A 13035-nucleotide genomic window follows, 5' to 3' on the forward strand; every position below is an offset into this window, starting at 1 on the left:
TCTGACGCTCTCCCCCCTCCGTCTCTCTGGGCGGGATGCAGCAATGGTAACCTCCACCACCCATCGCTGTCTGATGCTCTCCCCCCTCCGTCTCTCTGGGCAGGATGCAGCAATGGTAACCTCCACAACCCATCGCTGTCTGACGCTCTCCCCCCTCCGTCTCTCTGGGCGGGATGCAGCAATGGTAACCTCCATCACTCATCGCTGTCTGATGCTCTCCTATCTCCGTCTCTCTGGGAGGGATGCAGCAATGGTAACCTCCACCACCCATCGCTGTCTGACGCTCTCCCCCCTCTGTCTCTCTGGGCGGGATGCAGCAATGGTAACCTCCACCACCCGTCGCTGTCTAACGCTCTCCCCCCTCCGTCTCTCTGGGCGGGATGCAGCAATGGTAACCACCACCCGCCGCTGTCTGACGCTCTCCCTCCTCCGTCTCTCTGGGCGGGATGCAGCAATGGTAACCTCCACCACCCATCGCTGTCTGACGCTATCCCCCCTCCGTCTCTCTGGGCAGGATGTAGCAATGGTAACCTTCACCACCCGCCTCTGTCTGACGCTCTCCCCCCTCTGTCTCTCTGGGCGGATGCAGCAATGGTAACCTCCACCACCCATCGCTGTCTGATGCTCTCCCCCCTTCGTCTCTCTGGGCGGGATGCAGCAATGGTAACCTCCACCACCCATCGCTGTCTGACGCTCTCCCACCTCCATCTCTCTGGGCGGGATGCAGCAATGGTAACATCCACCACCCATTGGTGTCTGACGCTCTCCCCCCTCCGTCTCTCTGGGCGGGATGCAGTAATGGTAACCTCCACCAACCATCGCTGTCTGACGCTCTCCCACCTCCATCTCTCTGGGCGGGATGCAGCAATGGTAACCTCCACCACCCATCGCTGTCTGACGCTCTCCCCCCCTCTGTCTCTCTGGGCGGATGCAGCAATGGTAACCTCCACCACCCATCGCTGTCTGATGCTCTCCCCCCTTCGTCTCTCTGGGCGGGATGCAGCAATGGTAACCTCCACCACCCATCGCTGTCTGACGCTCTCCCCCCCTCTGTCTCTCTGGGCGGATGCAGCAATGGTAACCTCCACCACCCATCGCTGTCTGATGCTCTCCCCCCTTCGTCTCTCTGGGCGGGATGCAGCAATGGTAACCTCCACCACCCATCGCTGTCTGACGCTCTCCCCCCTCTGTCTCTCTGGGCAGGATGTAGCAATGGTAACCTCCATCATCCCGCCAAACCTTCGGCCACTTACCACATATGCTATGGAATGCGATACATTAGCTTAGATGAGGGGGTGGGTGGATCACAGTTCCCTATAGAAGCCTATGGGCTTCTTTCTGCCGTTCCCACTGATAGGGATCGAATCAGATCCCTCCTAGGACCCCCCGCAGTGTGTGCATCACTTGACGCATACACAGATGGACTAACAGGTACTGTGGGCCTTATTCCAGTTCACTCTTAGAGGCAAATTCCTTCTCAGATGGACAAAACCATGTGCACTGCAGGGGGGCAGATATGACATGTGAAGAGAGAGTTAGATTTGGGTGGGGTTTTACTTCAAAGTGAGATCTATATTGCAGTGTAAAAATAAAGCAGTCAGTATTTCCCCTGCACAGAAACAAAATATCTCACCCAAATCTAATTCTATCTGCACCTGTTACATCTGCCCCACCGGCAGTGCACATGGTTTTGTCCATCTAAGAAGGATTTTGCCTCTAAGAGTGAACTAGAATAAGGCCCTGTTTCTCACCACCTACCTGATGGCAAAGATATCTATCTATCTACTGTATCTATCCATCCATCCATCCATATATCTTTTGACAGAGGCATAACTCTGGGAGACAATGGAGTCATCTGCCATCTGGGCTCCTGCTCCCAAGGGGCCCTGAAAGTTTGAATAAGTTAATTGAAAGTAGTGGATATTACTTCTGTGGTTGACTCTCCCTCCTAGCATACATACATACATATATATAAGGTGGTGTGTGTATGGATGTTTGGGGGGGGGGGGGGGGGTGGGTGGGTGCACCAATATTTATTTTGCCTTTGGGCAACTGGGATAAACTTATGATACTATCTATCTATACACTATCTATCTATCTATACACTATCTATCTATCTCTATATACATACACATAGGCACACATTTATGTAACGTGCAGAATGCAGATAACATATCTCCCAACATTTGACCACAGCCAGGGGGGACAGTTCCCGCACCTTCATCACGCACCAAATTTTGGGGGCGTGGCCTATCGGGAATGGGCATGGCCTGTACTCGCGACGCTTCCATGAGGCCACGCCCTGTTTTCACCGCGGTGGGGCATGTGCAGCAGCTTCATCAGCGGTTGGCTGTGCCCCCAGCCACTCTGGCTGCAGGAATAGATGATGTGCGCATCCCAACCACCCCCCCCCCCCGCCACGGGACACTGCCGGCCCCAGGAGGGACACAGGAAAGTCCCCCCAAAAAACGGGACATTCCGCGATAAACAGGACAGTTTGGAGGTATGAGATTATAGTGTGCTAGAAAATACATTAAGGGGCCCATTTCCTCCACACTGCTAGATACATCTCCCCTCTGCCTGCAGCCATCTCTCCTTCCTCACACGGATAATATACAGCCCCACATGTGGGAAACGGCCTTCGCCAAGTACAACCCAATAACATTGCAGCAGTAGTTCTAATTCGCATTATTATATACTTTACTTACTATGAGTGTGCAATGGAAGTATATATTTATATATATATATATATATATTGTGTAACCTTGGCAGATCACCATGACGGACAATAACCCAGCCACCCCGGACCTGGAGGAGGATGACGACTTGGATGGGAAACTGAATTACAAACCCCCACCCCAGAAGTCTCTGCAGGAGATCCAGGAAATGGACAAGGATGACGAAAGCCTGGCCAAGTATAAGAAGTCGCTGTTGGGAGATGGGCCGGTGGTCTCCGGTATTCTGCTTTCCTTACAATTTATTATTATTTATTAACAGTTTCTTATATAGCGCACACATGGTCCGCAGCGCTGTAAGGAGAATATTGGAACAATCACATCAGACCCTGCCCCAGTGGAGCTTACACTCTATATTCCCTACCACATGTACACGCACACACAGACATGGCACACCTAAGGGCCGCAGGGTCCTGTGTTGTGAGTGGTAGTTGGGAGGTCACTTGTCACTCGCTGCTCCGCTTCGCAAAGCTTTGGTGAATATACGCACACCATCTATTCACAGGAGACAGAGGGGCTGAGGGCATTGCCAGGCCCATGGGAGACAGAACAGCTGAGGGCATTGCCAGGCCCATGGGAGACAGAACAGCTGAGGGCATTGCCAGGCCCATGGGAGACAGAACAGCTGAGGGCATTGCCAGGCCCATGGGAGACAGAACAGCTGAGGGCATTGCCAGGCCCATGGGAGACAGAACAGCTGAGGGCATTGCCAGGCCCATGGGAGACAGAACGGCTGAGGGCACTGCCAGGCCCATGGGAGACAGAGGGGCTGAGGGCATTGCCAGGCCCATGGAAGACAGAGGGGCTGAGGGCATTGCCAGGCCCATGGAAGACAGAGGGGCTGAGGGCATTGCCAGGCCCATGGAAGACAGAGGGGCTGAGGGCATTGCCAGGCCCATGGGAGATAGAGGGGCTGAGGGCATTGCCAGGCCCATGGGAGACAGAACAGCTGAGGGCATTGCCAGGCCCATGGGAGACAGAACAGCTGAGGGCATTGCCAGGCCCATGGGAGACAGAGCGGCTGAGGGCATTGCCAGGCCTATGGGAGACAGAGGGGCTGAGGGCATTGCCAGGCCCATGGGAGACAGAACAGCTGAGGGCATTGCCAGGCCCATGGGAGACAGAACGGCTGAAGACATGGTCAGGCCCATGGGAGACAGAACAGCTGAGGGCATTGCCAGGCCCATGGGAGACAGAGCAGCTGAGAGCACTGCCAGGCCCATGAAAGACAGAGCAGCTGATGGCATTGCCAGGCCCATGGGAGACAGAACGGCTGAGGGCACTGCCAGGCCCATGGAAGACAGAGGGGCAGAGGGCATTGCCAGGCCCATGGGAGACAGAGGGGCTGAGGGCATTGCCAGGCCCATGGGAGACAGAGGGGCTGAGGGCATTGCCAGGCCCATGGGAGACAGAGCGGCTGAGGGCATTGCCAGGCCCATGGGAGACAGAGCGGCTGAGGGCATTGCCAGGCCCATGGGAGACAGAGGGACTGAGGGCTGGTCAGGGCTATGGGACACAGAGCGGCTGAGGGCATTGCCAGGCCCATGGGAGACAAAGCGGCTGAGGGCATTGCCAGGCCCATGGGACACAGAGCAGCTGAGGGCATTGCCAGGCCCATGGAAGACAGAGGGGCTGAGGGCAGGCCAGGGCTATGGGACACAGAGGGGCTGAGGGCAGGCCACTCCCCCATTTGCTGATGCTTCCCGCATGAAGGAGTCCCGGTCAGGATAATTACGATGTTGGGAGGTATACCACTAGTGCGCTGCCATGGGGTAGATCGGTTGGGCTGGTTTAGGGGAGTCCCACACCCTAGACTTGAACCCTTAAGATGTTTGGGACTTACCCAATTATGAGGTTACCTGGACATGGTGGGTAAGCCCATAACCCTGGCCAAATTTATGCAAAACAAAATCTCACATGCAATTGAATTAAAGTTTGCCCCTAATTCCTATTTTTTAGATCCATCGGCCCCAAATGTGACAGTGACCCGCCTCACCTTGGTGTGTGCGGCAGCACCTGGACCAATGACCATGGACCTGACAGGTGAGTGTCTTCTTCCCCAGGACAATCAGATAGACAACTCAATGGTTTACAGTACAGTGTGCCACAGATCTGCAGATAAATATATTTTATATTATTATTTTTGTGACCCCAAAATGCAGACTCCTCCGAAGTGACAGGAGCTGGGTGCTGCAGTGTGAAATCAACCTGCAGCACTTGACTCCCATCACTAAGAAGGAGCCAGTAGTGTCTGGGGATATCCCTCATGCTCCCAGAGTGAGGTTACCTGTAAAGACACACCCCTTTAGTGATGTCAGTGGGGCGTGACACCTTACACATTTAGCCTGATGACATAAAGCCTCCAAACATTTCCCTTTATCTTCCACAGGAGATTTAACACAGCTTAAGAAGGAAACCTTCGTACTAAAAGAAGGCGTCGAATATAAAATAAAAATTCACTTTAAGGTAAGTTTAGGATTCATTTTGTAGAAAAGATTTTTGCATTAAACTATGAACTATTATCCTTTGGTTTGGTAAGGTTGGCTCCGGGAAATACAGTAGCTGTCTGTGGCCATATTTATCAATATGTGATGATACACAGGAATCTCTTTATCAGTGCTCACTGTGGTGATTACTCAGGACGAGCAGTGGTGTCACACTGCCATGGCCAGTAACGTCACATCAACGATGCAGCCACTGGCCACAGCCACTTTCTCTGACACACTGGCAGTGCTGCACCTTACGGTATAATGTGACCACACCAAACACAGATCTATGGGCTTCTTACCGCATCTGCAAAGGAACAGAATAAAAAGACTCTCTCTTTTTGGGGCCCTCTTTAACTCAGATTATGCGTGGTAATCTATACATTCAGTAACTAATGTTTAAACATGGTATGGGTATAGAGTGAGGTAACCACAGTCACACACTTGTCACTATGATGGCAGATTTTGCAGGTTGAGGCCTCTCATGTGAGAGTAGGGGCCAAATGTAATAGGGTGAGAGTTTCAGAAAGTGAGAGATTTTGGGAGAGTTTTCCCCTTTTTTAAAGGAGCAATCAATTACACTGCAAAACCAGGTTGATTTTGCCATGTAGTTGATTGCTGCTTTAAAAAACATGGGAAAACTCTCCCAAAATCTCTCACTTTCTGAAACTCTCACCCTATTACATTTGGCCCTAGGTGTCAGCTTTTAAATGTAAACGGAAGCCATAGTTACGAAATGGCTGTAGGTTGTTCTCTAGTGCACAATGTAATGGGGAAAACAAGGGAATACCCTGAGCGGGGTTCCTGGATTCCCCTGGTTTTGAGTGAATTTATTTAAAATCTAACTTTTAATCAATATTTTTATTAAAGATTGACTAGACAGACATTTTGCTAGACATGGACACACATACATACAAACATAGATGACATTTAAAAAAAGCAGTATACGTCACTGTGTATCCGTGGGTTGTGGCATAATGCCAGCAATCCTCTATAAATTCTGAGGAAAATATTTGTGTTAGCCGGACACAATCTGAGACATTCAGCGTGTACAAACAAAAAAGTCTATCAGATGACCTAGTGAATCCTTATACTGCTTTCACATTGCAGAAATGGGTAATGACACGGTATTCTTAAATGGGACTTTAAAACGGGTCTGAGCCTTGAGACCTTTCACATTGCAGGTGAAAAGCGTTTTAAAAATCATTGGTACTTGTTTCCTATCTGGGCGCCCATCGCGGGCATCGCGGGTACATCGCATGTCATTATAATGACATGCGATGCGACCGACGCGATGCCCGCGATTTTCCCATAGAGAACAATGTTAAATGCCTCAATTTACCCGCGATGACCGCGATTTACCATAGGAAACAATGTTAAATGGATCAATTTCCCCAAATTATCATAGGGAACAATGGGAAATGGGGCAAAAACACCCCTGAACATAAAAATGTCCCCCCAAAAGTAGTTGACGCCACCCCGCCATCAACGTGAACCCGAAGCGTGGCGAGCGCAGCGAGCCCGTGAGGGGCGGCGGTACGCGTCCTCCGACCTTTTCATGCCCTACTATCCACTAGGGCGTGGAGTGAGAATAGAATAGTGTGGCGAGCGCAGCGAGCCACCGAGCCCGAAGCGTGGCGAGCGCAGCGAGGATACCTTCACAGTTATACGCGTCCCCTCGCGGGCTTCCCAGGTGTCCATGGCGACGCGGACACCTGGGAAGCCCGCGAAGGGACGCGTTTACCTGTGAAGGTATCCGCGTCCCCTCGCGGGGCTCGCTGCGCTCGCCACGCTTCGGGCTCGGTGGCTCGCTGCGCTCGCCACACTTTCTATTCTCACTCCACGCCCTAGTGGATAGTAGGGCATGAAAAGGTCGGAGGACGCGTACCGCCGCCCCTCGCGGGCTCGCTGCGCTCGCCACGCTTCGGGTTCACGTTGATGGCGGGGTGGCGTCAACTACTTTTGGGGGGACATTTTTATGTTCAGGGGTGTTTTTGCCCCATTTCCCATTGTTCCCTATGATAATTTGGGGAAATTGATCCATTTAACATTGTTTCCTATGGTAAATCGCGGTCATCGCGGGTAAATTGAGGCATTTAACATTGTTCTCTATGGGAAAATCGCGGGCATCGCGTCTGGCACATCGCACCCGATTTTTTATCGGCCGCGATGCCCGCGATGGCCCCGATTTTACCCCCGATGCCCGCGATTAAAATCGTGGGCGCCCAGATAGGAAACAAGTACCAAATCATTTAATACCATTCAAACATTCAACCTGTTTAACCCCCAAGGGACACGTTTCAAGCCATTGAAATAGAGCTATTCACACTGCCTAAAAAACGGCTTTAAAATGTGTAGGACTCTGCTTTTTAACCGTGTTGAAATACCGGTTAACTTTAACCGGTAAATCAACTTTGGCACTTTCACACTGCAGCCTTAAACGTTTTAAAATGGGAAAAAAACGGCAATATACCGTTTTAAAAGTGCGATGTGAAAGGGGTGTAAGAGGCAATTTACACAGTAAATGTAATGTATCTCTTGGGTGCTATGCTTCCAGATTTTGTTACATAGAACTTCTGTAACGTTAATTCTGCAACATTTGTTCCTGGGAGAAAGTACATCAGTCATATGCGTATTCAATTCCTCCAATTGTACATGCAGTCTTAGTTGCCCCACGGAGGACGTATACATTCAAAAATCACTGTCCTGATACAGATATCAAAAGTCGCAGTGTGGAGTTTTGTAGAATGTGTATAACTGCTACCTTCAAACCTGTGTGATGCTCTCACACTTAAGGCACATGGTGTTAGGTATCAGTATTTATATTAACACATTCATTTTATTGGTCTGCAGCAGATCAGTAATGTAATTTTTCAATAATGCAATTAGATGGATTTGGAGCCTGTGGGGTAGCACCTCCACTACCGGAACCTACGAAGGGAGAAATAATCTCTCCTTAAAATCTTTTGTTATTGTGGATTTAGAACATTTCTGTATTCAACATCATTTTGTAAACCTAAACCTGTGCACCGGTCGCCATCCCCCTCCCCCTTTTCCCTTCTTACCACATCCCCTGCCACCCCGCACGTGATCGCTGCGATCAGTGTTATCAGTGTGATACAGGGTGATCAGTGAGATACAGGGTGATCAGTGAGATACAGGGTGATCAGTGTGATACAGGGTGATTAGTGTGATACAGGGTGATCAGTGAGATACAGTGTGATCAGTGAGATACAGTGTGATCAGTGATACAGTGTGATCAGTGATACAGTGTGATCAGTGTGATACAGGGTGATCAGTGATACAGTGTGATCAGTGATACAGTGTGATACAGGGTGATCAGTGTGATCTGTGATACAGGGTGATCAGTGATACAGTGTGATCAGTGATACAGTGTGATCATTGATACAGAGTAATCAGTGTGATACAGTGTGATCAGTGATACAGGGTGATCAGTGATACAGGGTGATCAGTGATACAGTGTAATACAGTGTGATCAGTGATATAGTGTGATCAGTGATACAGGGTGATCAGTGATACAGTGTAATACAGTGTGATCAGTGATATAGGGTGATCAGTGTGATACAGTGTGATACAGGGTGATCAGTGTGATACATGGTGATCAGTGTGATACAGGGTGATCAGTGATACAGGGTGAACAGTGTGACACTGACCTATGTCAAATATTCCTTATGTTCTGTATATTACAGATAAACAAGGAGATAGTGTCTGGGCTGAAGTACGTGCAGCACACATACAGGACAGGTGTCAAAGGTAAGTGTTTTCTTCAGCTAGGGGGGGGGCTTAGTAAGCTAAGTAAGAACCCACTACTGCGCCCCCCAACATGTACAGTATGTGATTACTGGGGTGGAAAGGGTATGGGGGGGGGGGGTGTATGACTGGAACTCAAACAGAAGCTTGCACTAAAGATGTTCCAATACACAAACATATGACAGCCCTGAGGATGATCACACGTCTGAGATGAGGTTCTGATTCCCGGGATATGGAACCAATCTATACTTACAGTCTGGGTGGAGGACAGTGGTGTAACTAGAACTGCTGTGCCCCATGACAAACAGTTTCTGACACCACCACACCCCCCCCCCCCTACATGCTCCTTGCCATAGGTTTCATGCTTGATGCCATGGGGTATGGATCATAGGATAGACAAACATTAGGTGTACAAGCATTATGTGGTCGACCTAATGCTTGTCAACCTAGTGACCGTATCCCATTGCCATGGATTTCAAGCTCATTGCCAAGAGGGTGACCTGTTTGTTGCCAGGGCTTTTTATGCTCATTGCTAGGGGGTTTCTTGCTCGTTGCTAGGTGTTTCTTGCTTGTTGCTAAGGGAGTCTTTTGCTTGTTGCCATGTGGTTATTTTGCTTTTTTCTAGTGGTTTCTTGCTTGTCGCCAGGGGGATACATGCTCATTGCCAACAGGGTTACATGCTTGTTGCCAGGGGGTTACATTAGGGTGACCAACTCATCCCTTTAATCCGGGACACATATTAATTACACAGGTTCTGTGGCAGTTTAAATCCAGGTGAAATGGAGTCTTGAGGTGTGGCAGTTTGAAACCAGGTGAAAGCCAGCCACAGAACCTGTGTAATTAATATGTGTCCCGGATTAAAGGGATGAGTTGGTCACCCTAGGTTACATGTTCATTGACAAGGGGTACATGCCAGGGGGTTACATGCTCATTGCCAGGGGGTTACATGCTCGTTGCCAGGGGGTTACATGTTCGTTGCCAGGGGGTTACATGTTAGTAGCCAGGGGGTTACATGCTTGTTGCCAGGGGGTTACATGTTCGTTGCCAGGGAGTACATGTTCGTTGCCAGGGGGCTATATGTATTATCATTATGCTATATATTTATTATCATTACGCTGTGTATTTATTATCATTACGCTGTTAGTGTTCATTCTAGCACCCACTTTATTTGAAAACCCATGCAGTTCCTGCTGTAGAGGTGCTAGCACAGCATATGGTCTGTATATCAGCACTGCTATGCAAACCAGACCTGTGCTAGAAACACCACAGCAGACAGCGACACCCCAGGCAGGGAAGAGAAACTGCATGGGTTTTCAAATATGGCGGGTGCTAGAATGAACACTACGCTGTATTCTACTATAAGATAGATTTGTGAAGTGAATGCCAGAGAACACACTGTATATGTAGCCCCTGTGCCTGAAGTCTGATTTCTACCCGCTAATGACCAGTTATTCTTCCCTCACGGTCCAGTCGCCAAAGCCACCTTCATGGTGGGCAGCTACGGCCCCCGGCCAGAAGAGTACGAGTACCTGACGCCCTTGGAAGAAGCCCCCAAGGGGATGTTGGCCAGAGGAAACTACCACAACAAGTCATTCTTCACTGACGATGACAACCACAACCACCTGACGTGGGAATGGAACCTGTCCATCCGCAAGGAGTGGAACGAATAACGTGTCTCGTCCTAGTAATCACTGAGAAGTGTCTGCTGCCTGCAAACATCCACAATCTGCAAGGACTGAGCTGTAACCCCTAACTATCTGCAAGGACATAGGACTGTGCCAGGGGAGATTTATCAAAGTGAGGAGAGAGAGATGGTGCCAGACAATCTTCTCCTCCTGTTACAGGCTGGTTTTAAAATATATAAAAAAAAAGGGGGGGGGCACAAAGATATCCTGGCCATCCAAAACATTCCCACAGGAACATTGCGCGACTACCGTGTGACGTACCACATGGACCTGTCCACACTCCCAAAGGGGCCCATTTACTATTTTGGGGGTTAGGGGCAAATATTAAGTTCCCCCACAGTAATAATGGAGGGAAAGGAACATGAATCTCCGGTCCCTGCTGTGATCTTTCCTGCATCGCTGCCGTCTGCATCCCCCATAGGTTTCTATGGGGGGATGCAATGCTGCCCGATGTATGAATATCGGGCAGCATCTCATCCGGTCCCTGGGCTACCGTAGCCCATTGTAGCCTATATGTTACAGACCGCACTGCCATCGGGGCAGTGTAGTCAGCAGAGGGTCAGTGCTAACCGCGCATACACAGACCACCTGGCACCCAGGAAACTACTTCCATCGACCTAGAGTCTGAATCGAATAGAATACCGATGGTCGTACAGCTGAGCACTTATCGGTAGACTGTGCACCAAGTTAATCTAACGATGCCGCCTTCAATCAGCAGCAACTACACAGTGGCCCTTATTCTGAATCGTGCGGTACGGCCCGCGTGCGGCCGTACCGCCGATGTTTTCAGTCTGCACATGCGCAGAGGTCAATCTGCGCATGTGCAGCCCAATTCGCCGCAGACGTAGTTCGTCCGCCGCAAAGGGGGCGTATAGGGGCGTGAGGGGCTTCATACCCTCATTTCCCTATGCATACGCCCCGCGTTTCATGGGCGTTCCCATGCAAACGCGGGGCGTATGCATGCTAATGAGGGTATGACGCCAGTGATGGGGGCGGGAAGCTGACGTCGCCGGATGTCAGCTCTCAGCCCCCATACAAGCTATCACACGGACGATTGTCCGTGTGGTCTCAGCTTGCGGGACCTGGTGGGGCGTGCGGCCCTGCCTTCGATGGTCGCCGACCATCGAATGCAGGGGGCAGCTCCCACCATGGTGGAGGCGTACGCCCCACCATTTTCTTGCGGATCGCCAGCCGTCCGTGTACGGACGGCCGTGGCGATCCGTATCGTGGGCGGGGATTGGTTTGTGCGGCCGGAGCACCGTGTGCGGCTCCGGCCGCACAGATCTGAATAAGGGCCAGTGCTATGGATTGTTTGAGGAGGGCCCCAAACTGGTATCTTTTCTAGGTCCCCATGAAGTCTAAATCCACCTCTGCGCCTCAATATACCTCTCCAAGTTTTGATAAATCCCCCTCTCAGACAATAACTGGGCGAAGATCAGCTCACCACACTTTGCCACCGAACCGCCCAGCCAATTGCATTATATGTTGCGACACAGCTGCACATTTCCACCCCATCTGACACACAGCCTGAGATTTCCTATTAAACAACAGCCAAGGGCCAAATGTAATAGGGGGTGAGAAACAGAAGGGGAGAGATTTTGGAAAAGTGTTTTCCCATTTTATTTAAAGCGGCAATCATTTACATGGCAAAATCAACCTGGTTTTTCAGTGCAAATGATTGCCGTTTTAAAAATGGGGAAACTCTCCCAAAATCTCTCCCTTTCTGTTTCTCACAGTCACAAACTATTAAATTTGGACCCTAAATGTAACATTTCTAAATGGTGCTTCTTGAAACCATCAGTTAGGATGTGTTAAATGCAGCGGATAAAGATAAAATGACATCTGTGTCTCAGTCGCTTCTTTCCCTCTCAGCCCTTTCCTCCCACAAGTGCCTGAAACCTGTTGTGATTGTGCAGCTTCCGTGGTTACCCCCCCCCCCCCCCCCCCAGTGTGCACCTGTACACGTGTGTAATATGTGGCTTTGGTGCTCACTGAGCCACATTGTGTTATGTTAATGAAATATATTAAAGTGCATTGTGTACAGCTTCTTATTTATCTGGGGGATGGATGCGATCGATCGGTTTTGCTGCACTGATCAAACTTCCTTTCAGGCAGCAGCGATATTCTAGTGACTGCTATATATAACTCAGATATAGGGGGCGGGGCATATGTGTAAACTCAGGGAAAGGGGGGAGGGGGGACATATAATCTATGCACAGGCTACACGTAGTAGGAAACCTTTAAATCAGTGCTGAGATTCAGACAAAATAGTTTCTTAAAGGTCCACAGTATAATATGTATGATACAATCGTATCAATCCCTCGGGTTCAGATCATTTGGTCTACAGCATGATCGACA

General features: G+C 50.0%; 1 protein-coding gene across 1 annotated transcript in view; it reads left to right on the forward strand.

Moving 5' to 3' along the window:
• Window positions 1-12724, forward strand: part of ARHGDIB (Rho GDP dissociation inhibitor beta) — a 29915-nt gene extending 17191 nt beyond the window's left edge. The window contains exons 2-6 of the mRNA XM_083155784.1: window positions 2773-2956; window positions 4695-4778; window positions 5125-5201; window positions 8932-8995; window positions 10463-12724. Coding sequence (XP_083011910.1) covers window positions 2779-2956; window positions 4695-4778; window positions 5125-5201; window positions 8932-8995; window positions 10463-10662 — 603 coding nt within the window. The 5' untranslated portion in view covers window positions 2773-2778 and the 3' untranslated portion in view covers window positions 10663-12724. The remainder of the gene's footprint in view (window positions 1-2772; window positions 2957-4694; window positions 4779-5124; window positions 5202-8931; window positions 8996-10462) is intronic.
• Window positions 12725-13035: the final 311 nt, after the last annotated feature.

Source organism: Crinia signifera, chromosome 8 (genome assembly GCF_055691185.1).
Source record: "Crinia signifera chromosome 8, ASM5569118v1, whole genome shotgun sequence".
NCBI lineage: Eukaryota > Metazoa > Chordata > Amphibia > Anura > Myobatrachidae > Crinia > Crinia signifera.